We start from the raw sequence: 26,458 nt of genomic DNA on the forward strand, positions 1-26,458 counted from the left end.
GCTCTATCGATTCATCTTGACAGAACTCGTCTATTTCCAACCTCCGAATTTTGAGAAAATAAATTCCGTGGAGATCGAGTGATGTTCGTGTGTGTTAAAATTTTGCCAAATTTTGTGTCGCGTCGTTCTCAGCTCCCCTGAATCCGATTTTGATTCTTCTGGATGCAGATGAAAGCTAATGTGCTGAACCTGGGCGAGTTGCCGTTAAAATTTCGAAATATCCATCTGTTTTCGGCTGTGGCCAGACTTTTCAACAAAATACACAATTTTCAAATGCAAAAAAAAGGTAAAAAAATTGCATTTTCATATCTTTTATTTATCTCAAAAATTGCATTTTTCGAGCTCTACAACCTCCCAAATTTTCATCCAGATTCATAATATGGTTCTGGAGTTAGAGCCGTTTGATTAACCTACCATAAGAAAAAAAAATCCCTAAAAAAAGGTAAAAGCCCACCTGGTGACCTTCGCCAACATTTTTCGTTTCTAATTTTATCCGAAGTTTTTCCTACATTCATAGTACAGACCATGAGTGAGCATCTGAAACAAATTTTACATCAATCGGCTCCCGAACAACTTTTAGAACGATTTACTTTTTGCCTTTCTTACTAAAGAAAGGTATAGGTTTTACTTTATGGCTGGACGTCATTTTCATCTTCGTAAATAAGACGATACAGCATGAATAATAATCGGAAAAATCGCCAAAAAATCACACTGCATTGATTTTCGACGCTTCGTCGCCAAGTCGACAAGTTGTCAAGTTGAGCTTCGAATACTGGCGCGAGAATGCTGGTGCATATATGTTTTGGCTCGACTTATACTCGTTTGTAGTAGCTTGTCTACCGATGTTTCCTTCAACATGTAAGGTATCGTAGTTTTTCGGTTTCTTTAGTTCTGTCCGTTTTTGCATAACTGTCCAATGTTTTTGCAAAAACTTTTGTGACATAGGACATTCATCCGGGTACGAACAATTTGTTTCCCGTGTGCTCCTAAAATCGCCTTTAAGTAGGCTTCATTTTGACGTGATTTCGTAAGTTTATTTAACAGAGTTCATTGGATTCCAAAAGGAGCTTTCGAAGCTTCTAAGCTTTATATCGTTTTCAAAGTTTTCAATGCTCGCGACGCCAATGGCTATCTACCTAAGGTATTGCGATTGAGTGTGTAGTGGTGCGGTTGTAAAAATAGTTATCTCTGACACTCTCACTTACGTAGATGCTGAATGGCAAGCTTCCCACTGTGCGGTTTTGCTTTGCGCCTGCTTTGTTCGGTTTTTGGGCTCGTACCAAAACTAGAACACCAAAACCGCGGTGTGTGTCGTCACTGGCGCATGGGAAGCTTGCCATGCTTGCGTTTCTTATAAACGCTTGTTTGATTAAGAATTTGTACGATTAAAAATATTCTATTGGTGAAAATTGCGTTTTAAATTTCTTTTAGAAAACACATCATTAATAATACCTTGCTTTCATCATAAGATTTTTTGTATCAAGTCGATGTTATGAATTAAAAGAAGTTATATTCTTAAGTAAGAAAGGCTCTATCTCACCCCTGGTGAGATTGAATCTGATTTTTTTGTACGAATTGTAGGGTTGAGTAGTTGTTTCTTCTTTATGTTAATCATTTGCACATTATTTAAATAGATCATTGCCCATTATTTAAATAGACAAAACATTATAAAACACTGCCTTGTAAAATCTACCTCACTACGTTCTACGATTAACATGTTACGGCAAGGGAAGGTAAATTAAATCCGCTGCATCATCAAAGTTTAGTGAAGAAACGGATTCAACTTATCACATGCAATTAAAGCTAAGTTTTGCTCTATTTGCTTTTTTAATTGAGCGCCGTGTTTTGAGAAGTATCGGTATTTTTATATGTATATTGGAGAAAATATTGCATGATAATGTGTACAGATGCGTAATCTAAAAACGTGCTTCGAGATAGGGTTTCAAAGTGAGATATAATGGTTAAAAGCTTATTTATTGCTTCGATGAAAAACTGGCGTTCTTCTAGAAAATTATGTAAAGTGAAAAAGTGCTTTTATTAAACATTGCCAAAAACTATCAAGGTGTTGCGATATAAAAGTTCAAACATTACAAAGATTACTGCCAAAAATGAACGTATGTAAGCCGGCTGCTTAAGGTCTGAGTTATACGCATAGATACCTGTATATTGTTACTGGATTCGAATCCTCGCTAATATTGTCGTTATTATTGTTATTGTCATTGCCAGTTGCCGAAGCAACATTACATAATACAACCGACATTTTACGGGCTCAACTTGATGACGCCAGGAGTATTGCCTGGATCTTTTGTTTTATCTTATTTTGTTGTATTTTATTGTCTTTCCTGCCAACAGTTTTCAACACCTTCGATTTGTATAACTCTTCTACTCCTTGCTATAATGTTTAACCAATTGCTTTACATTTCCCTGCCATAGTCTTTAAAATCGTATTGCACAATTCACTTTCGTTTTCCATCACAAGGTAAATATCGAACAACTTTATAACAAATTGATTAAAAATACACCACTGCACTCTTACATTTCTGTGTCAGGCATGTCAAGGGAAACGACACAAGAACAAAAAAAAAATATTTTCGTCATCAAATACTGCAGCAATTAATCCATGCAGAGGAGGAGACTGCGTCTCTCAGTTTCAAGCATAGAATATAAACGCTGAACAATTAAATTTCATGTTCATGACACTTCTTTGTACGAACAAGCAATGACTTTTTTTTCATTTCATATTTTGTTTCGATTTTAACGCAAGATCATGCGCCTATTCATGTAGTCTCTCCAGCAACAACACCAAAAATCTCAAAATCGATTTCGCTTTGTTGTATGTACATTAAAAGAAAGAAAGTTTTTTTTTTCAAATTTATTATAAGATTTTATCGAATCTAATTTTGTATGTGGCTATCATATCAAAGTAAGGAAAATTGAATCAATCGATAATATGATTTAGCTATGACAATGTTCAATAAAACATCTACCAACTACAACTAACACCGAAAGGAAATTAAATGGTAGAGATACATTAAATATATTGGCTTTCTGTGGGGGATATTTTCATTCTTTGTCACTACGCATAGAAGAGATGAAAGAATAGATAGAATACAAGAATGGACATTTACACAATCAATATTTTCAATGCGGTATTTCACATGCAGAATGTATTTTTAATCACTAAAACTGGTTCGTATTTTCAGTAGTTACTAAAAGGGAAGGGGTTGGCTCACACTGGTTTTTGGATTATAATTATATGTTTTTGGAAGTTTGCCACGAAATCAAACACAAAACATTTTTACTACTGATTAACATTCAAACATCGACAGCGACTGACCCGTCTGGGCTTTTTGGCTATAATCGTTTTCGTAATACGGTTCATAATCCATTGTTAATGTCAAATAGTGCCTTGATTTTCGTAAAGAGAGCAATTAAACACTTCATTCTTTACGTAAGCAAGATTTTCACCACTGGCCGGAACCGGAAATAGTTCAACAACAATTTCTTCCTAGTTTCCTAATTCACTAGAACACCTAACCGAAAATTAATGGCAAAGAAACAGTGTAGCTTGGGATAGTTCAATTTTACATAACACACTGGGCCACGATTCTGCCTTTACTGCTGCGGTGCGATGCAATAAGTGAAAATTTTATCCCAATTTGCTTGCTTGCTTCAACTATCTCTCGAAAATACTGCAATTCCCGAATCTCGCTCTCTCCCGCACCGGGTCACATTTCTCGCTCGATCCTTTCTGCTCCCAGTTCGTTCTGCTAGCGAATTGCGGCACACATGGATTTTCGGTCTCACGTCGGAGGCAAACACTCTCGCGTGCTCGCGAAGGCACCATGTGCGCAAGTCTGAGGCGGAAATTAGAGTAAGAAAGCAACTTTTGGTGCATCCGTTTGAACGCCCCGGTTTGAATTTTGTGGTTTTCCCAAAACTTTTCGAAACGAAACGAAACTATTGGCACTACGCCCCCCGGGGCATGGCCTTCCTCTAACGTGGGATTTCTGCTCCAGCGCCTCTGACGAGACAGGAGAAACCGGGACCGACGTTTTACTTCACCATCCGATAGAAGCTCAGTGGATAAGGCGGGAATCGAACCCGCGTCTCATAGCATCATCGGGATCGGCAGCCGAAGCCGCTACCCCTGCGCCACGAGACCCAAAACTTTTCATTTGACTCAAATTCAAGTCAAATTTGAATGTGAATAATGTGGGTTATGTCTAATCAAGTGTGACACTTACAGAAACTTGTTTTTAAATGACTGACAGATAATTAATTTAATTTTTTATTTACACTTCCCGTGTTCAGGAAGCTGTTTGGCATCGATTTTGAGCAACTTTTGTTCCACGAAAAACATAACTTCTCTGGTTTAATGTTTTTCTTCGTTGATTTTTGATATGTTTGTATGCACATACATTGCAGAGTTTTTTTTTTATTGATAGCCTTTTCAGGCTGGTCATCAAGCTTTCATAGCATGCTGGAAAATTTGATGCTTTTTCAGGTAAAACCGTTGATTATACTCTCTTCGGGAAAAGTGTTCTCCAGACCATTCCCCATATACGGAGAAAAAAGAGTTCCCAAAATTGTGAACAAGTGCTCATGAAAATGGAGCATGAGCATGAGCATGAGCATGGTTGACTGCCAATGAGCTGCTACTCCGTTATTGACGGATCAGCTGAAGTTACACAATGAACCAACAGATGAGTAGTGGGAGCTAATCATCCTCACTGTATAACCCCTGAAGATCTCTGCTTTTAGTCAATACCGGCGCCCCCCAAGGAGATGCAGTTCAACAAAGGTAGGAATGTTAGTCCGATAGTCGAAGTTGCAGACTCATCAGACACAGAGTTTTACCTGTTGACACCGCGTGAGACCGTTGAATCCACAGCATCTCCTTCAAGCATCACGGGAAGTGGGGGAATTGTGTTAGTAGGGGAAGGAAAGGGAAGGTCAGTATTAATCTTGGTAGATGATATGACCGGAAAGTGAGAAGGACTTATCAATCGCGTATTTTTTACTTCTTACCGTCGGCGTGCCATCCGAGCAACGATGCTATGGGAAGGGCTTTCAAAACGAAATGAAATTTTTAGTCACGTATTATTCGTTATCATGTAAACTTCTTTGCAACAGACTTTACCACGTATTTGCCCAGTTTGGACCGCGAACAGCCGGCTCAACTATAGAAATTCAACACGACGACACGAATCCTTCTTTCAATAAATTCAAGAATCTTCCACTACTTCCTCGCAAGTACTAATTTAATCCTCAAACGCGTATTCGTGTATCTTCCCGCCGGCGTGCTTTCTGAGCAACGATGCTTTGAGAAAGTCTTTCAAATGAAAATGCATGTTTTATTAACTATTCGACGACGAACCTTCCGAGCGGCGGTGCTATGGAAAGGGATTGAACTTGAAACAATGTAGAATATAATATTACCACGAATTTAATTAAGTGTCTCGAAAATTTTCGCAAAGAATACATTATTTCCTGTTTAAGAAACAAACGGCGACTACGATTATTAAAGTTAGTACGAATACGACTCGAATTGTATCCAACAGCTTAATCGATTCAAGAAACTTCTATCGAAAGACGAACGAGAACAAATTTCACCGCGAAACTGTTCGTATTTTTTTCAGTTAAGTCCAGTTTTTTAACAAACGCGCGCGCGACGGAGAGAACCCGACGATCGACTGGCCAACTCGAAGGCCCAAATCAACTCAGAACAAGTGCTCATGAAAATGGAAACCACGAACAAAGTGTTCAAAATCGTACCATGGGATTTGAACACTTTGTTTGAGGTTCTCATTTTCATGAACGCTTGTTCACGATTTTGGGATCTCTTTTTACTCCGTGTAGGCCAGACCTTACCAGAAGTTGCCGTTTGATTTTCCATCGGTTAAAATGGCGTGAAGTCATGATTTATTGAAAAATGTAATTTTTGCGAAAATCAATAAAAACGATAATATTTTGAACCAAGCCACCTAGCCTAGCGGTAGCTCACTCATTTTTTCACTATTATCGAAATTTGTCTCGTATGATATCATAACCATTCCAAAACTTAATCCTCTACTGCCACATTTTTTTCCATTTAAAATTATCATTTCAACTCAAAATATGACCAAAAATCGATTTTTCGACACTTGGGGAAGACCACAATGTACGGAGTTTCGTCCGTGGACTTTTCCTTCCGCTTGATGACATGCACCTCCAGCGCGTCCAGCTTGAGATCCCTCTTCAGCAGGTACTTGACCTCATCCGGTTTCAGTTGATCAGGTAAACCACGAACAACGACCCAGTGAAATCGTTCGCTTCTTCGGCCGTGGGTGTAAAATTCCACTTTCTTCCTTTGGAGGAGCTCCTGCAACTTGTCAAAATCTTTGACAGAGAAGCAGGTCTCCTTGGTTCCAAATCGGGTTAGTTTGTAAATCAGATCTGCTGGGCTGGCATTGTTGTTGTTTTTGTTTTCCGCTTGCGGGCTGAACTTGTTGTTGTTGAGCAGATTCTGCTCCACTTTGATATCGTCCTTTTTCTTCCTTTTGCGCTCGTTCTCCTCCATTCCTCGGAATGTTGGGGCGGAAAGTCCACTGACAGTACCACGATGGCGAAACATGAAGCTTCTCAACTCCCTTCTTAAACGTTCACGTGTTTTGTAAATTGCCCCTAAAACCATTAAAATATTAAGGGAGCGTACTTGCATTACGTAACAAAACATTTATATTTTTAGACCCCCAACACCACCTTTTAATACACTTCCCATAAATTTTTTCAAGACGATTCTTTTTTCCAGTGATTTGTTAGGATGTCTAGATAATCTCAAAACTTTGCAGAACTCAATTAATGCCTTCATAAGTGCAGTACTTCTGGAGACGCGCAGTCCTGTTTTTTCGCCATATTGTCCGTTTCTCTCGAAGGTACACGCCACGCGGCATATCAGAATGTGCCGCAGACACTGTTGCCAGCGATTTTCTGCACTTTTGGTGCAATAAAAAACATACCCGGCAACAATGCCATGCAATTCGAAGAAGAAGATCAACAAAAACAAAACGCACAGTATGGGATTTGACAGCGCGCATTTGCCGAAAGTGCGGCGCGTCGTTTCGAGGCTGGTATGCCGCGTGTCTTTTTCGGGAATACGCGCAATCATTTTCGTCTCTTTTGTGTCGCTATTTGTGTGCATGGGGTGATTGGTTATAATAATTGAATAATGCCTTCATAAGTGCAGTGCTTCTGGGGTCGCGCAGTCCTGTTTTTTCGCGATAATTTTCGTCGTAAATGATCGTAAAAATTTATTCCAACTGGCAGTTTTAGTATTAACTCATCAAACTATCGACTTTATGAAAAGTAAAGCGTCAGTTATTTACTATTTTTGAAATTTGCTCGCGTTATCTAAATTGTTAAAACAGTAAAAATATACTGATAAGTCCAGCCCATAGCACTACTGCTCGGCTGGCACGCGTTCGATCAAAAAAACTTTTTAAATAATCAACTATCTATCTTTCCGCAACCGACTGCCTAAGATTTAAAATTTTCAACCGATAAACAAAATGCTCATGGTCACATTACTGCCACTCGTGAATCCTGACCTCATACCCATCTACTAACCCCCTCAAAACTCATGTGATACTTTGTCGGAGATGCAGTCGATTGGGCGGTCTCTATCACTCAAGTATCGGACTAACATTCCCATCCACTTCCCCGTGACCCTACCACTGGTGGTGGCCGGCGCCGGTATTGATCAGCATGATAGGGGCCTTTGAGAAGTTGCGAAGCGAGGAAAGATAGCACCCACTCATCTTCCACGGCTCGTGGATGTAACTTCTGGAGGTCCTGGTCAATAACGGAGTAGCAACTGCGGGTGGGCACCTATGCTTATGCTTAAACTTTGCAGAACTCAATTTGATCAAATCTGTAATTTTTGCGATCAAAAACATCGTTCCAACTTTTTTTTTTGCGTGTAAAAAAAATCGCCGAAAATTCCACGGAGGCAGTTTTTTTTTTTAAAAAAAAAAAGGTCGCAGAAATCACATATTTGTTCAAATCAAGTTCTGCAAAATTTTAGGATCATCTTAACATTCTTACAAATCCCTGGAAACAAGAATCGTCCCGATTGGTTGAGTTGTGCCCAAGAACCAGCGAAATGTAATTACCGTTCCAATTTTTTTTGTGAGGCTTGAGCGTCCGTGTAAGTTGGCCATTCGTTGGGCGTTCCAGTGTTAATAAAATCAAAACCTATAGTTGTTCAAACTAACAAAAACTATGATTTATGTTGAAACTAGAATTTCGTGACGTTTGCATCCGATTTGTTGGCCAATTTTACACTGAAAATGAGAGCAGAATTAATGGCGAAACATGAATTGGGTCAGGATTGAGAAAAAGTCACGCTACATATTCCTCTCTCAATAAAGAATACTTGCTCAAAATAACGTTTCAATATTGTTTCTTATAGGAAATTCTTTGTGTAAATATGGGTATTCGGCGCCGTCGCTCCGTGCCATACTTTCATACACTTAGGAGCCCAGGGCGGCGAAGTCCTTGTAGATAAAAAGGAAGACACTAGTGGTTGGTACCAGCAATGGTGGCCGACAGCTATAAAGTCAACTTCGTTTTTTTTAGGAAACTTAAAGTATTTTCCGAATCTGTGATAACATATGTACCTTTTCAAAATATGGTTTGAGTTATAAAAGCATAAGCATAAGCATAGGTGCCCACCCGCAGTTGCTACTCCGTTATTGACCAGGACCTCCAGAAGTTACATCCACGAGCCGTGGAAGATGAGTGGGTGCTATCTTTCCTCGCTTCGCAACTTCTCAAAGGCCCCTATCATGCTGATCAATACCGGCGCCGGTCAAATATGGTTTGAGTTATAGCCGAAATACTGAAAAAAGAAAAGCCAATGCGTTGCAACGTCACGGCGGAATGTGTATATTACTGATTCGGATTAGAAATTTAATTTTCTACAAGTAATTACATTTGTACTGGATAAACAAGTTGCGATTGATGATTGGACAAATAAAACAAACGAATGAATATTTAAAATGTTTAGGCTGAAATAAACGTGTCGTTTTTGTCGCCGAAGAGAATGTGTCATCTAGAAAAACACTTTGAATGGGACAATGAGTGGAAACGAAGAATGTATTCTATACACGATGTTTACATTAGGAGTGAGCAGCGTACAAACTCACATTGATCCATTTACATTGTTTTGCTTGATATCATGTCTGCACGACGAAGTCGGATTTTGAAATTTAACTTAAAATATTCAAAAAAATAAAAAATAAACGATTTCAAAGATTTTAAAATAAACTTTGTCATGTTCACGGAATCCACTTGACGAGTTTGCCTTAAAAAAAATACGAGTTTTAACTCAAAAAACCCTAAAATTCCGTTTATATTTTAAATTATATTCAGTCATTATTTCATTGCTTTTACTTTTAATGATTTCTAAGAATAAATTTTTTGCAAGTCGGCCTTCGTGATGCACACGGAACCAACTCGACGAGTCTTTACTCCAAACATGAGCCGATTTGGCCTTCATAGTAATGCGATATCGTGGCAGCTGTTTTTTGAACCTGTAAAAATCAAATTGCCATGCATCAGACGGTTGTTGTCCAAATTTAAACTGAATTTATATTTTGAGCAGTTGAAATTGTAAAACATACACATCTAAAAATGTAGTAATCCAGCTGCGTGTAAATGGCCTGGGTGTAAAATAAATATTGTATTATTTTATGCAATTTTATGTGATTTTACACCGTGAAATATGTAGCCCATCAGTATGGGAAACCTACTTGACCGAAATGTCAAGCTCATATATGCGTTTATCCTTTCAGCTTTTCATCGGTCTGATGGCCGAGTGCCGAGGCCGAGTACATGCAGTGTGTAATGATATTTATGAAAATTACTTTTGAGCGCATAACATTACTTAGTAATATGACCGATTGACATGTATGTAATCCCTTAAGATTGTTCCTATCTTTACAAAAAAAAAACTATGAGTTTTGACCTTTTTACAGGAAACTTGTATGATTTGGGATGAAAATAACATGTCTTTATGAAAGTGATTTCAAAACTGTTCAAATTTGAATATTTTCCAATTTATACTATGTTCAAAATTGCTGAAGATTTTTGTAATTTTAAAGCACGATGCAGGTCTAATTTTTGGCTGCGGGTTTAAGTCCCGTAAAAGAACCGATTTTATTTGTTCATTTCATGGCCCAGTTGATTGCTGAAAATCGTCTTTTTTTCTTTGAATGTTGTTCCTATATAAAATCGCGATTATTTTGTAATATCTTTTAATTAACGAGTGTATAGCAAAAAATGAGAATTTGTTCAATACTTTCTATCAAAAAAGTAAAGAGCCTAATTTTTTTTTCTACGAAAATTTCTCTATGATTTATGTATCTCTATTTTTTTTTTCTTGCTTGAATATGCCACCCCCAGACCCAATGTCACCCCTGATGACGGTACAGTATTTTTTCTGTAACTGCCCAGTCACGACGTTCTAGCAGGATTCTAGCAGAGTTCTTACAGAGCTGGATATTCTTAGAGCATTCTAGCAGAAATCAAGCAAAACAATGCCAAAGAGCCGTTGTGGGTTTGTAAACAAAGAGTGTGTCCTGCTCACGCTAGAGGATGTTTACATCTGGCATGAAAGGGATACACTCTTTGTTTACAAACCCACAACGGCCCTTTGGCATTGTTTTGCTAGAAATGTTCTATCGTTCTAGCAGGATTCTGACAGAACCAGCTCTGCTAGAATATTTCGTGACTGGGTGGGTGTTGTTAAACTGGGCACTCGATAAGCAGACAAAGCAAAAACAATCCTGGTTTTTAAGCGAAGATGGCGTTTGAATGGTGAACGTCCGAAATGTCAAAATCACGCAGTGGTACCAATATTCCGAAAAAAGTGTGCCATGGCATGACAGCCACATTTGTTTTCTAATGTTGGTGTTACTGCGCGATTTTGACATTTCGAATGTTCGCCATTCGAACGCCATCTTCGCTTAAAAACCTGGATAACATAGCGAAATGATCGAGGGGTCAGTGGATGCAAATATGATTATCATCAAATAGAAATATATTTTATGGTTTCATGAAATTGCATGTTCAACGGAAAGTTGAAGGATATGGTCTGGACACATTTTTGGGGTGCTTAATTTTTTTTGTTGATAAAATATAATGCATCGATGTTCCCCTTGTCATTTTTTCGATCAGCCCAGTTAGCAATCAGCATTCGGTAACTGGGCTACGTTCTTAGCCCAAAAAAGGACAGTGCCTAAAAAGTTTACAACACCACAAATTCAAAAATTTTGTTGGTTGAATAAGGTTGAATATAATTAATAATTGGTTAAAAAATTTAAAAGATGAACTCTGGAGTTTTTTTTTTTTTAAAAAGACCCGATAAACCAAATTTTCAGGTTTTGCTTTTTGGGTGTTTTTTAATACCCCTGACTCAAGTCGTTTTCAAAAACACTCAAGAAGTCAAAAACATCAAATTATTCGCTCTACAGCATTGCCTTGGCGTTCTCGATTACGAGATTCCTGCTCGAAACTAGGTGTTCGAAGGCTTGATTGTTGAGGCAATTGCAAACCTCTTTTTACACCTAAGCTTCCATCCACCCCGGGATTCGAACTGACGACCTTTGGATTATGAGTCCAACTGCCTACCAGCGACTCCACCGAGGCAGGACCCAGGGAGACGACTCCTACACCCGGACTGAGCTAACGACCTAACCCTCTAGGTTAGACCGGGGCCAACATTTACTTCCCTGTCCGACGGAAGGCATGATCAGACAAATCTCGTCTCAAAATTTTCGATTTGTTGTTGTTGTGTTGTTAATTATGAAGTGAGAGGATGTGAAAGGTGAAAATAACACTATTTAGCTAATGTTGAAGTGGAACATCAAAGTGTTGCAACTGAGGAGGTGGAATTGATGAGTAGGTTTGTTGATGATTTCTTTGCAGGTTATTAACTATGAAGAGCAAGAGGACGACCTTCGCCATGCAAGGGAATGATGGAACGAGAGGAATCACAAATCCGCATAAATAATTTCAAGATTGTTCAGGTGTAAACCGAAAACGTGATCAAAAATTAAAGTGGAGGAATAAAGCTTTAAACTGCTTATTTAATTGTCGGTGTACGCATCCTTTTAATAATTTTCTGGCGGGGGCTCCCTTATCAAAATATTTGAAGGAAAAAGAGGGCAGTAGAAGGAAGATGCGGGCCAACTCTTCACGGATAGAGCAGCCTGGGCAAATTTAACATAATGTTGGTTAATCTAAGTAAGTATGGGTTTTTTTCCCAATAATTTATCTTATGTGATTCTTATCAGAAAACTGAATCATTGAAAAGCTTCGTGTCTTAACATTAATGAACCATTTTTTTCTTTCAGAATTATCAATTATAAAATACATATAAATGCGTACACATGGCAACATAAAATATAGAGATGATGAAAAATATCAAAAAATTAAATGAAAATATATTAAATAAATAAAAGAAGATAATTATTATGTATCTTGGAAATTTTGTTGAAATACGACTGCTTAATAAACTGGTAAGAAAAACTCAAAATATTTTTTCAGGAATCGGAGTACGATGATTTGAGCTTAAATCAAATGCAATGAATTTGTGTTCCCAAAAGTAGTTAAATAAACATAAGCTTGGTAAAGAGCTTTATTCATATTCTTCGTTCATCATTTCAATCTATGCAACATTTAATTGCGTTCTTTTTTTTCAGTTTATAGCCGAACATGAATTACTTCTAAAGTGACTAAAAAATTTCATATGTCTGTTTGCAGCAAAAATCTCTGCTTTGTGTGAATTCTGTGTCCCACCAAAAGAAAAATAACTAAATCACAATGATGGTAAGTAAATACAACTCTTAATTTTATACAAAATAATAAAAATAAAAGCTTAAAACTTGGTGAAAATTATGCTCGATTTAAATTTCTGAGGAATTAATGTTAAATGAAACATCTTTCTTGGTATCTTTAACGACATTTTTTTATTACGTTTTTTTAAACTTTTATTTCAAATTTATGCAGGGTAATCATTTAAAGCATTAATCAAACTTTACATATTTTATAACAACAGTTTGTTTGTTCTTTTGTTTTGTTCTTATACTTTTCAGTCTGCGATCAGCAGAGAAGCGAGCCTGACGTGCGTCCCTCACACACCATAAAGTGCTAAAAAGTGCAAAAAATGCCTCACGGCAAGAAAAAGAGGCGGTCTTCACCAGCAGATTTGAAGAAGCTAAAGAATCCCGAAGCGCTACCTGCAAAGCCAGGCAGTTTGGGCAAGGACGCTCAAAATTCGTCTGGAAACCCGTTCGCTACCCTCCCTGTGGACGTGAGCGAGAAGGAAGAATTTGAACGACGGGAAAAGTTGCCACCCATTTTTTGTGAAAACATCGTCATCGGATTCGGTGCGAAAATGGCTAACCGGGTTCATCAAATCTGGTGCTTTACGAGCTTCCATTCGCTTGTGTGCTGATGGACTCAAAATTCTGCTACCTACCAGAAAGGATTACAACTACGTTCGGGATTTCCTGAACAACACAAAGATTGCATACTACAGCCATGACGATCCAGGTAAACGCCCCATGAAACAGGTCCTCCGAGGCCTGTACGACATGGATGTGAGTGTGCTGAAAGAAGAGCTCAAAACTCTGAAGTTGAACGTGATTGAAGTCTTCAAGATGACGAGACACAACAAGGACATCAAGTATCGTGATCAACTGTACCTGGTTCATCTCGAGAAAGGATCGACAACGCCGTCTGAGCTGAAAGTAGTTCGGGCAATTTTCAACATCATCGTGACTTGGGAACGTTATCGTCCAGTGCACCGTGACGTGACACAGTGTTCGAACTGTTTGCGATTTGGACATGGTGGGAGGAACTGTTTCATCAAGAGTGGTTGTGCAACCTGTGGAGGTGAGCACAAAACTCAAGCTTGCGAAACAATCAACGAGAACATTGAAGCGAAATGCTTCAATTGTGGCGGCGACTATTCTACCAAGAATCGAAGCTGCCCAAAACGCGCTGAGTTTGTAAAAATTCGGCAGCAAGCGACGACGAGGCACCAACCAAATCGTCGCAAAACACCACCTGCATACACGGACGTGGATTTTCCTGCTTTGGCGTCGCCAGTAGCAGGTTCTGTTCGAGTAGTTCCAAATCTGCCGCCATTGCCGTTGAATCAGCGGCAAAAAGTTGCAGAGAATACAACACCTCCAGGCTTCAGTCAGCAACCGAGGGAAAACCAACCAGCATCAACGGATGAAGGCAGCAGTGACCTGTTTTCACCACAAGAACTTCTGAACATTTTCATCGAGATGACAACAACACTGCGTGGGTGCAAAACTCGTGCGGAACAAGTAAGAACGCTTGGAGGATTAATCTTGAAATACAGTTCGTAGTTTACTTGTTCTAATGGTTTTGAATATTTCAATGAATTTACTTATTTTTAGTTTTAAGTTAGGATTAGTTGTTAAAGATTTTTTTTTTCTTTTTTACCCAAATGTATTCGATTCAATGCAAAAATGTAAAACAATTTGAAGTAAATAAATGAATGTGAACAGTTAATAATAAAACGAAAAATACAACAAAGATGAAGAGCATTTAGCCATACCACTAAGAATGTAAATGAAATGTAATTATTATAAGATAGTTCAATAAAGACATATTTAATTTCAAAAAAAAATTCTTATACTTTTTACCAGTTATTTAATTACTTCATGAAAAAATAGTATAAGCTGTTGCAGGCCAAGGGTGTATGATACTGATGATACTCGTCGGTTGACAACACCCAGGCGAGGAACATCCCGGAAGGAGCCCAACTACATCCGTAGTGCTGTTTGGACAAAACAGCATGGCTCTGGTTCCTTGCAAGTGTCCTATTTTCTTACCTCCACGTTGGCTTGGTTTAGTCATCATGATGACAAGGTGTAACCTAGCTGGTGGCCTGTGGAAACGACTCGTAAACCTTTGACCAGCGAGGGTCAGAGTAGAGACGGCTAGAAGAAAGGGGCGCGTCAATGTGGGAAAGGGAAGTAATTTGTGATTGTAGACGGTATTGTTTTGATTCGCAGTATGTTGAGTCAACTGCTGTGGATGTACCTGAAACATCGCACAAAGGGGTTTCTCTTATCTTCATTCTCAGCTACCACCTATCTTCTGTTTATTTTGTTTCACTGATTTTCTAACGCGGCTTCTGTTTACTATCCTCCATTTGATTTCGATTTTACTCATTTGATTCTCTTATTTCTCAACGCTTTTCCACTCTATTTTACTCAATTTATGGAATGATTAGAGGATTAACACAAATATTACTATTGTACTTTTGAAAAACTTTTCTAAAATGCTTAGGACCAAAATATTGTAACAAAACACCGCGACAGAAGAAATAGCAACAGATTAACACGACTCAACAATAGGGAAGATTTCAGGAGAAAACAATACACAGTAAATAACAATTAGTTTTTGAATTCAAACTAAAAATATAACAGGTTTTGCTTTAATGAAAGTTAATAGGCACACTATAAATGGTTAGGCGCTTATACTTGCATCAAACCCTACGTAATGTACCACCCCCGGCCGAGTTAAAATGCGTAACCGGAAAAGAAGGTGTGCATGCCTGGCACGAACACTCAAAGCGTGTTCTAGCGTGTTGCTCGTACTGACTCAGAGCAAGGGTGAGATGTAGGTGTAAGGGCAGTGCGTGTTCATCGGGAACCTAGTGCATAAGATCGGTCAAGGCCCGTTCTTACACTGAAAATTGCGAATTGCGAATTGCGAAAAAATAGAATAAGCTGTTAAGATTTTAGCCAGAATAAATGCGAATATAAAACACCCAGCATTTGTTTACGAGGCAGTATTACAAAATTTACTGCAAATTCAATAAAAAATATTGCTGACAACAGCTGATTATTGATTACATGTTCGAATATTTTTGTTATTCAAGTAAGACATAAGTTGAAAATATAGCTAGAAATTCAGCCCAGCATGTATCGTTATGTTTTTAAAGAAAATATATATCGACACTAACATTGATTTTGTTTAATTAAGCAATGTTTTGTTAAAACCCCTAGTAATTTGCTGCATGCAAAAATATTTCGGTTGAAACAAAAAAAATGGCTCAGAAATAGTTGAAAAACATGGTCCAGCCTGTTTTTTACAGAATATCCCACAATATTTCAGCTGAAAACAACACATTTTTAGTTATTTTGTCAAAAAAATATTCTAGCAGTCGATTGCTAGAATTTTGTTTCGGTCATGTAACCAACAAAAATGGCAATTCCAACTATTATTTTTAGTTACTTTTAGTTACTGGTGGTCAACAATTTCGGGTTAACAAAATCAACAATCGATTGTTGAAAAAAAGCTGTGTTAAAAATGGACCCATACTCCTAGTTAAATTAATAAAGATTTTCTTAGATTTGCCCTGGTCGGTCTCTTCGTGTAGTTTGTACCCCGTTGGTTTGACAAAGTCAAACTAAAAAGTGACAGTAGTTTGGCAAAGTCAAACTAAACGATTGGTAGTGTGTGTGAGCTCTGTGTAAAGGGGATGTCAAACTTAAAAAGTGACCCCGTTCGTTTGACTACAATTGGTGTCAAACCAACGGGGTTTTTAGTGTACAACTATTTACTAATTTGAAGTTTCATGTGCTCTTAAACTGCTGTCCTTTTTCATAATGTAGCTCCGATTTGTCCCTGTTGACAATTATAATTCAAAGGGAGGGGAGAGGGGCTTTTATGGCTGCGTGAAACAACAGTAAAAGTTTTTTTTTTTTTTGAAAATGTCCAATAAACCAAATTTTCAGTTTTTGCTTTTTGGGTGTTTTTTAATACTCCTGACTAAAGGCGGTTTTAAAAATACCCAAAAAGCAAAATCTGGAAATTTGGTTTATTGGACCTTTTAAAAAAAACTCCAGAAATATGCTAAGAGAAAAAGTGGTTAAGTAAAACAAGTTTAGGTAGACCACTGATAAATCGACAATGATCACTTACATTAACTTTTGATATGCCTCTGACTGTGAATGCGAGTAGGTAGTTGACAATTCACTTTCAGTAGAATCTTGTCGGTTTTGTATAAATTCAAATGGTATTGCTGGTGTCGTCTCTTGATACTCTACGAAAGATGTCTTGTTCAACATAGCTGCATTTATTGTTGGTGCTTGTTGAGGTGATTCTTCCTGTAGATCAAATTTGAATAAAGAATTGTACAAATTCGGTCTTAGAAACACAATGTAAGCCTACCTCAGAGTGATCTTTAGTGAGTTCTTCCTGCTCGTTGAATGACATTTTAGTGGTGGCATCAGTTTCATTTTTCGTACCGGGAGATTTTTCATCCGAACTTTTTGTTTCCAACTCAAATAAATTGGGTCCTTCTGCCTTACCAGGAGTGGTTGCGGTTGTTACAAGCGGTAACGGTGCTGTCTGTCGATCTGTTCCCAACTGCGCTTGCCGTTCCCTTTCCTGGGCACGACGTTGATTCAGTAGTTCGTTATCAAGCTGGCGAACCTCGCGGGCTTCACGCTAAAAAAAGTTTTGATGCAAACTTTTAGAATGTCTCAACATAGGAAATCAAGACTAATTACATCATATCAGAAAAAAAACATCACAAAACTCATCCAAGTGACTTCGTGCTCAAGATATTTTTAGATTTGGATTTTTTTGTGAAACATTGAAAATTAGTCCGGTTTAATTTAGTTAGATTTATCAAGAATACTTTTGTAGAATTTGATTAAGATAAAACTTTGACTGTTTGACTCGCCACAGTTTACATCAATGGGTAACAAAATCCCTCGATTTGCGCAAAAAGTGATCATCATCGGTTTAATGTTTCTTAATAATATAAAATGTAATATCTTTTAAATTAACGGGTATCCAGTAAAAAATGATAATTTTTTCAATGCCTTTCTATCAAAAAACTAAAGGGCCTATTTTTTCTTTTCTACGAAACTCGTTTTAAAACAATTCAACTGCAAGCCGAATCAATCGATCAGAGTTGTAAGAATCTTTAAATTTGGATGAACCCAATTATGCAAACTACGATAGAATGACAAAATCAGCTAGAAAAACGACATTGACATTAGATCTATATGATAAGTAATGTTAAGTTTTTGTAAAAAATATGTTAGAACCATGAATACATAAAAACATATAAATTATATAATAGAACATTACCTTGAATATAGCAGCTTCAATTTTCTGATGCTTTTGTTGCTCTCGTTCAGCGTTTTCATTCTTCTGGCGCTCCTTTTGTTTCTCCTCCTCGGTAGGTCCTGCTTTGGTATCTGATTAGAATGTTTCGAATGGAGCGGTATGGTTGAGGGTAAAAGGGATCGATAAGGGGGAAAATATAGTAGAACAAGTTTTTGCTCAAAACAAATCATTACTGGTACATCTCTGGGCCAATGTTTGTGTGTATTCCATCAACTGAAATTGTGATACTCCATTGTTTGAACACTCGGATGCAATTTTACGACATCATGTTGGCAAACTAAAACAAGTGCAACATCCCACAACACCAACAGGTTCTTATTTTGCAACACTCATGAACTTGAACTCTTCACGAATCTGTTTTTTCAACGATCACAGCTGCAAAAGCAACGTGATTTTTTGTTCTGATTTTTTTATTGCAACAATGAAATACACAGTTCGATTCAAGTTGCAGGTCTGTTATGGTCGTTATGTATCATTGAAGATGGTAAAATATTTTTAATTAATTTATTTGAAATTGGGGTGCAATCTACCGTATGCGTGCATTTTTTAGGAACACGCCCAATAACACCGTTTATAACTTTAGAGTTTTTTTTATTAGGTCCTATAAACATATAAAAGACAATAGTTTATTGGTCCTTTTAAAAAAAACTCTGGAACTGTTTCTACAATTTTAATTATAAACTTCATACCTCCCCGAATCACGTTCGGTTTATTTCGTTTATTTTGATAAATATACTACTTATAAACGCATAGCTGCCCCACGGGAAATTTGTGGTCAAGTTTTGTTAAAAAAGCGTCAACAATAACATTTTAGGATGTTGAAGCCAAATTGTTCAATATGTTTGAAACAATTGCAAACAGTAAATTGTAAATAGTGGAACGGTGGGACAAGTATGCGTTTATTGTAAATAACAGTTGAAAAAATACTTTTTGTTTTTCATTTACTTAAAAATGCACATGAGACAAATATGCTTTTGAGGAAACAATCTGCTTTAACATTCGGATATTTAGATTTGTTTCTGAAGATTTTTTTTCAAAGGTTAACTTAGTTAAAATCTGCAGCAAATCAAAGAAACGTGATTTGAGGAGTTCTAAAGTCGATACACAAACTTATTCTAAGGCCTGAAACTTATTTCAAGATTGTTATACAGTGAACTTATATTAGATCTAAAAAAAAGTGTTTAAATTGGCGTAAGGATAATATTACAGGCCATTAACTAATGCTTGCTGTTGCAGGCTAGAATGCTGTGAAATTTCATGCAGCTTGACTCGAAAGTGTTAGTATGTTAGATGTATAGTGAACAATGTATGGAATAGTTATGAACGCTCCCAAGGGCCTGGCAACGCAGATCGGGAGAAGTCTTTTTTAATACCGTAAACTGAAGCGAAAAGTGGCTGCTTGGGTATCCAGAGATGAATTTTAACATTAAGCTCAAACAACGTGAGCATGCCAATTATTTTTTTATATGATTCACTTGGTCAACAATTCAATTCTTTACACTGAACATAACATGTTTAAAACAGCTGGCCCCACTCAGCCATAAGACCTTAACGCATCAGTTTATTAAACACGTCACGTCAGCGAATACCACGTATCTTTTTTTCGTTTCTTAAACTTATACAACAATAACATGAGAGAGCAATAGTTTGAAGAAATTAGTACTTCGAAAATAGAAACCATAGTTGCAGTGTTAATTTGATTTTGGCGAACCGTGGTAAATTTCCTTGAAAATTCGACGTTGGCGTCGAATTGATCGCGGTCGATATTGTCGCCGCGGCACTAAACCGAACTGAGCAAGTTTAACTCTCGCGACGATTTTCTGTCGCGAAATTTCTGTCAAGCATGTTTAGGTGGTTTTGAATCAGTGTGTTTGCTTTTTTTGTTTTGACGGCTTTGGATGATGAGAAAAACGTGGCTGATCTTTTCTGATCTGCCAAGGAAATGGAACGTTTTAGATTAAATTATTGTTTAAAATCTTGGTTTTTAGTTCTACTACCACTAGAACTGTTTCATTTGGGGTAATTTATGAAGTTCAGTCAATTTCCAGCTTCAGAAAAAGACGCAGAAGGGAAAAAGTCTTGGTTAAGTTGCTGATTACGGATGGATTTCCGTCTGAATAAAACAAAAATAAGTGGCCTCATTGTCGAGGGACCTCAATCCGGTCCGTTGTGTCCTCTCACCGAGAGAGTTTTGCTGATGCGGGATGTTGCGGGTGTCGATTGAATAAGCTCTATAGAGTCAAAATGGGAAGACCCAGCCACCAACTTGAAAATCAAAAGCGCTGTAATTGTCCTCTCCAAGCTAGACATCATAAAATGGTCCATCTGGATGATCAAATCCACGCTCACAAAACGATTTCCGGTAGATTTTCGTGATCGATTCCATGCTCCGTGTAAGACGCGGCGCGAGTCTTGTCGCAGCTCAACTGGCGACATTTCAGTTTGGTGCCGCGGCGAAATTTTGTTTTGGTTTCGCGTGTGACATTTGGGGTACACTCAGAAAAGAAACAACAGAAAATTGCTTCGCGAGATGATGAACACTCGCGCTGTTAATTCGATTTATTTCAAAAACCACAATACTTTTCTACCACAGTTTTTTGTGTGATCAATGTGGTAAATGCTTAGGTGGATTTTTGACAGTTCGAAATATTTCAAGAAAATTTACCGCGGTCAATCAAAATCAAATTAACAATGCAGCTCATATCTTTGAATACGGATAAATACGTATGCTGGTAAACATATGGAAGAAGGAAAATAAATTCGTAGGATTATGTAGTCCATTGAACATTAATGCGATTTTTATATATCACCTTTCATTGACTAGCATGACTAGAATGGTCTGCGTGAACACATCCCAAAAATAAATAATGAGAAGAGACATTCCTATAACCGATAACTTTAAATTTATTTTAATCCCAACCTGATCCGCATATCATGAAATCTGTTGCCTGTCCATCTGGTGTTGTATAAAAAATGAAAATGTTGACGTTAGATTTCTTTGGCAGGACGAATATTGAAGAGGTAAGAGTATATTTTCGCCGTATTCAAAAGATAATATTTAGCAGATAGTATTTCGGAAATTCAGTAATGCCAAATTTTCCTACGAAAATATGCTTTTCATCTGATGTAACTAGAAGATGTTGAACCTGAACTAGGTGCTTTCCATCAATTGAATGCTGTTGAGTAAACACATTTCTTATCACATGTAACAACACATCAAGTGGATAATCAGTACAAGCGAAGGTTTTAATAGTCTTAAAACATAAACGGGGAACTATTATGAGTGACCAGGGGGAAGAGTTTATTCCAGGAAACCAACTTACTTGAAGAACTCCCACCAGATGCTCCCGGCGGAGGGAACGAAAACCAAAACTGATGAGCCAGTTTGATGAACTGTAGACGAAAATGAATACACGGGTTTGAAAATGTTGTAAAACAAATGACACACATGAACTATGCAATGTGTAGAAGCATGCAATTGATTACAAAATATTACAAAACTAAACGCACAGCATGTTCTTATTATCAATCAAAAAGTAGTGCCTGTAAGCTAAGTAAGCTTGTGCATTAGGCAATAATAAAGTTTAACGGAACTATCGAACATTCTACCAATTCTTAGAGATATTTCACAGCCAACATGCTATTGTTATGATTTTTTCTAAACATAAAGGTGACAAAAAAACTTTTGAAACAATATATGAAATACTACAAGTGCAAATGAGTCCTCCAGAAAATATCAAATTTCATTAAGTGCTATGTCTCACGCAAAGATGTTAGGGTCGAAATGGAGTTTTTTTTTCCGACGGGTTTACAGCGAGTCAATTATTTGTCCGAAACCACACAATTCACAGCACTCTTAAAATATAAAATAACAATTGTATAAAAATAGCTGTTCATAAACTAATGTTTTGATAAGCTTTACCTGAAAAAGTACATTAAAACCAATTTTCAATGTAAACTTACTAAACAAAGCTAAAATGTGAGCTTATCTGGTTTATAAGTAGTGCCAGTTTCGTCTGAATATCTGCTTCAGTATGCTCTTTTAGATTCTTTTCAAGGAAAACTCTTAAACTTCAACCGAATGATTTCATTCTCAACAGTCTGGACCCGAAGTCTGATTTTTCTGTTACATTCTTATTGGAATGCGTATAAACTGTAAAGGGAGCTGCAGGCACCGTCTCCAGACAGTTAAGGATCTTGTAGGAGTTTTATCTGACGAACATTTTTTTAGAATAAATCTGGACTTTTTTTCATGACGTCCTATTATAATATGTAAACATTAACTATATTCCGTTTACAATGATGGACATTGACATAAAAGCCGTACTGTTACAAAGATTTCTGTAGATCCGCGGTTGAATTTCTTGAAACATTTCGTTGGCGTCGAATTGTCAAACATTGTTCGCGGTAAATACTTTTCTACCACAGTTTTTTGTGTGATCAATGTGGTAGATGATTTGCTAGATTTTTGATAGTTCGATAATAATCGAATTATTTCAAGAAAGTCTACCTCAGGTTTACGGTGTGGGGGAGATACACTCAACGTTTACATTAAAAATAACTTTAAAAAAAACTAAATAATTTTCACAAAACCAAAAAGGTTATTTGTGAAAATGATACTTCTGGAGAACCTATAATTTGGTCAAATTTGAATATTTTTTTTTTAAAGATTTCTACAAATCATTGAAGAGGTGATCCCCCAAAAATCATCCAAAAAAGAGTATTACATAAACGGCATAGCTCACATAACAATTCTAATCATAAATCCCAGCCGTTGTTAGATGAATATTGAAGCTTCCCAATCAGTAGTTCAAAGTAATTTTTCTGCGATACAAAAAAAGGATATCAGGTCTAACCACTTTCCCTTATTTTAAGTTGGTGATAACTAAGTCACTTATCATAACTTATGTAGTTTTGAAGCTACAAAGTACCCTAATACTGCTCTCCCTCTCCAGATTACAGACGATTCAGCACAGTTGACGGTTGAGTATATTTTCCTTTAAATTTTACTAATATTTATGTATGTCACTTAGGTTTGAGGTTAACACCAATTTATGAATAGTTTGAAGAAAGAAATGTGTTTTTATTCCATCTTAAACCAATTAAAATCAGAGGTCATAAAAAAGTGCAACTTTTAAGTGGTAATATATGGTAAAGAAAATACTACTTATTCGTCAGAAAAAAGGGTGTAGAAAATTGAATGGTTACAACACTCATTCTATCTTACCCTAACGAAAATTGTGTGTTCCGTTTATTCTTCTAAAGGTAAAAAAGCATCCGATGTGAAGAGAAAACTTTTATTTTTCAATGATAATCGTTCAACACAAACTACACACTCTGCAGGTGTTTTCGCCATCCTCACTACACATTTTAGAATAAACTCAGCCGCTTCGAAGAATTTTTCTGCACTCCATCACCGCCCTCCCACCGCACACCACCACCCAAAAATTTTCTTGATTAAGTAATAGATACTTAATCATTGCACTCAATAGCTAATGTTTCGAGGAGAATTTCGACATTGTGCTCAACAGATAGTTCTCACTAGTTATTTACACAAATTAATCGAATTAAACTAGATAATCAAACAACACTCCACATCGATAGCTTTAGTATAAAACTAGGATAGCAGTAATTTTTACGACGACTAAAAATAGCCAAAGATTTCCGCTGAAGAAAAATTAAAAACAGGTATGCAACAGTTATCACAGATCTGCAAAAGAACACTCATACACTGAAGTTTTACAGCAAAACTTACTTAATGTAATCCTGTTTGTATATACTTTAACTTTACTGAAAGTTTGATTTTGATTCCGAAAGGTGAACCATAAAGATTTACACTTTTAAGAAACAGTACGGCGCATGCGCCATGCTCAAGGGGTAGCTAAACGCAAAAAACGTTAAAGTAACAAGATACCGAATATATCCAACAATGTGTTAAGGGGTTACTAGCAATTATGATCTAAACCGTCCCAAATGCTGGGTGAAAATTTCTGCGACATTGGTGCAGATTTAATTGTAGAACACCAATGACAGCAATACTGTTTAAAAAACCCGTGACATCAAATCAGCACTTACTCCCCGGAAATCTTTATATTAGAAAAAGAATGATATGGCCGTATTTGTACCTTTGATACGCCTACATTTTTTGAAAATCGCAAACATGAAAAAAGATTCGCAAGGCACTAATCTCGTGGTGAACGGACACTAGAGCTGCGGTATTTTTTACTACCTAAGCTCAGAGTTATTTCAAAACAAAATTCATAGTCTTTTTAAAGACTACCTGAGTTTTTTTTCCAAAATTCTAAAAAGTCTTTTCAAGACTAACCCCACCTGAAATTTTGTTGTATTTTACAATTTCAACACGTATGAGACCAAGAATGCTCGTCCATTCAAGGCGGTCCTGAAAGGTCTCTCCAACGACTTATCGGTGGATGAGATCCAAAACGAACTTAAGATGTTGCTTGGCTTTGCCCCATCCCAAGTAATACCAATGAAGAAAAAATCAAACGGGAATATTTCTCGCTTTGGTTTGACTTCACAATTTTATCTGATTCATTTCAACAGAAATGAAATCAACAATTTGAAACTTTTGGACAAAGTTCAGTTTTTGTTCCATGTACGGGTGAAGTGGGAGCATTTTAAGAAACATGGCGGTAATGGCCAGAACCTGACCCAGTGCCGGCGTTGCCAGGCATTCGGTCACGGTACTGATCATTGCGCTATGGTTCCAAAATGCATGGTTTGCGGGGATTCTTCTCACGACAAGGACAATTGTCCCGTGAAAGAAGTCACCCAATTTAAATGTTCAAATTGTGGTGGAAATCACAAATCAAATTTCTGGGATTGCCCCATCAGAAAAAAGGTTTTGGATTCTCGTGTTAAGCATCAGCCGAAATCCAAACCGAAATTTTCTCAAAGTCAGGTTGTACCTGCATCTTTAAATCAAACGTTCGTGCTGTCTCACTCGAATAATACTAGAAATACCCCTACCGTGGAAAAGTTAGGTAACAACAATTGTATTTCTTATGCTAACGTCGTTTCGGGTTCGGGTTCATCCACGAATTTTAAATCCTCTTCCTGAAATTGGGCAGGATCTCGGCGATGTTACGTTTGAAAAATGACTTTTTTGCAAAACTCACTGTTTGGTTTGATTCAAACAATGAGTAATGCTACATCCATGATGGAAGCAATTTGGATGTAGATTAGATTAAAATTTGCGAATGATGTTGTTCTTACCCTGAAGTTTAATCATGGATCAAAGTTATTCCATCAATGTTATGAATTTTAATGCTCGCTCTTTAGGGTAGGGTAGTCATCAATGAGACACTTTTGGTTTTCAACTTTCAACGATTTTTCTATTTTTTTCATCAGCATGTTTTAATAAGCTTTTTAATACATTTTCTTTCTTTTAATGTGTTCTAACATGGACCAAAATATGAGATCGATCCGACATCTACAGCCAGAGTTATTCAACTGTCTCCATTGTTGACGCACTTGGCAGGAACAATGAGACAGCTGGGGAACAATGAGACACTGTATGAAAATCAATATTTTTCTTGTAAAACATCATGTTTTTGTATTGTTCCATAGTAAGGGACTTGCCTTGAACATTTTAGAGCAATTTTACCAACATGAAAGTTTAATTAACAAAAGTTATACTGAAAAGTATTTAAATGTTGTTAAATCCATATATTTACACCAAATAACTTTGTATTTTTGGTTTAATGAGGTAAAAACTCTAGAAATATGCAAAAAATCACTTTCAATTCATGTTTTGGAAGATTTCCATAGATTTTGAAAAGTTTAATGAAGAAAAATCGAAGTGTCTCATTGTTACCCATGGGCTGAAATGAGTGGGGAACAATGAGACAGCCCTGGATCTGGGTATATTCTTAATTTTGGCCAAAACTAATGAAAGGACATTGTAGCCCAACTCAATCCCTATGGAACGTCGAAAGAAATTTGAATAAATATTAGTTTTGGTGTAAATGGCAGCCTACGAGCGAAAAAGTATTTTTTGTCCAAAATTTACATTTACACCCCAGAATCAAACATTTATGAATAACTTTGTAAGGGAGCGTCCATAACCAAAGCCACTATTATGGCAGACGTGTATCCAGTAGATACACCTTTCCCCAAAATATGAGCCTGATTTGTTGAAACTACGACTTGTGAGAGCCATTTTATCATTGTTCCCCGTGTCTCATTGATGACTACTCTACCC

The 26,458-nt window shown here is 37.1% G+C and overlaps 1 protein-coding gene across 1 annotated transcript in view; it reads right to left on the reverse strand.

The window, feature by feature from the left end:
- Positions 1-24,102, reverse strand: part of LOC120419394 (voltage-gated potassium channel subunit beta-2) — a 37,678-nt gene extending 13,576 nt beyond the window's left edge. Inside the window, exons 1-5 of the mRNA XM_039582066.2 lie at positions 23,990-24,102; positions 21,558-21,627; positions 18,196-18,305; positions 17,266-17,544; positions 17,017-17,201 (exon numbers count right to left, since the gene is read on the reverse strand). Coding sequence (XP_039438000.1) covers positions 17,017-17,201; positions 17,266-17,310 — 230 coding nt within the window. The 5' untranslated portion in view covers positions 17,311-17,544; positions 18,196-18,305; positions 21,558-21,627; positions 23,990-24,102. The remainder of the gene's footprint in view (positions 1-17,016; positions 17,202-17,265; positions 17,545-18,195; positions 18,306-21,557; positions 21,628-23,989) is intronic.
- Between the last annotated feature and the right edge of the window lie 2,356 nt (positions 24,103-26,458).

The sequence above is a fragment of the Culex pipiens genome, chromosome 2 (genome assembly GCF_016801865.2).
Source record: "Culex pipiens pallens isolate TS chromosome 2, TS_CPP_V2, whole genome shotgun sequence".
NCBI classification, from domain to species: Eukaryota; Metazoa; Arthropoda; class Insecta; order Diptera; family Culicidae; genus Culex; species Culex pipiens.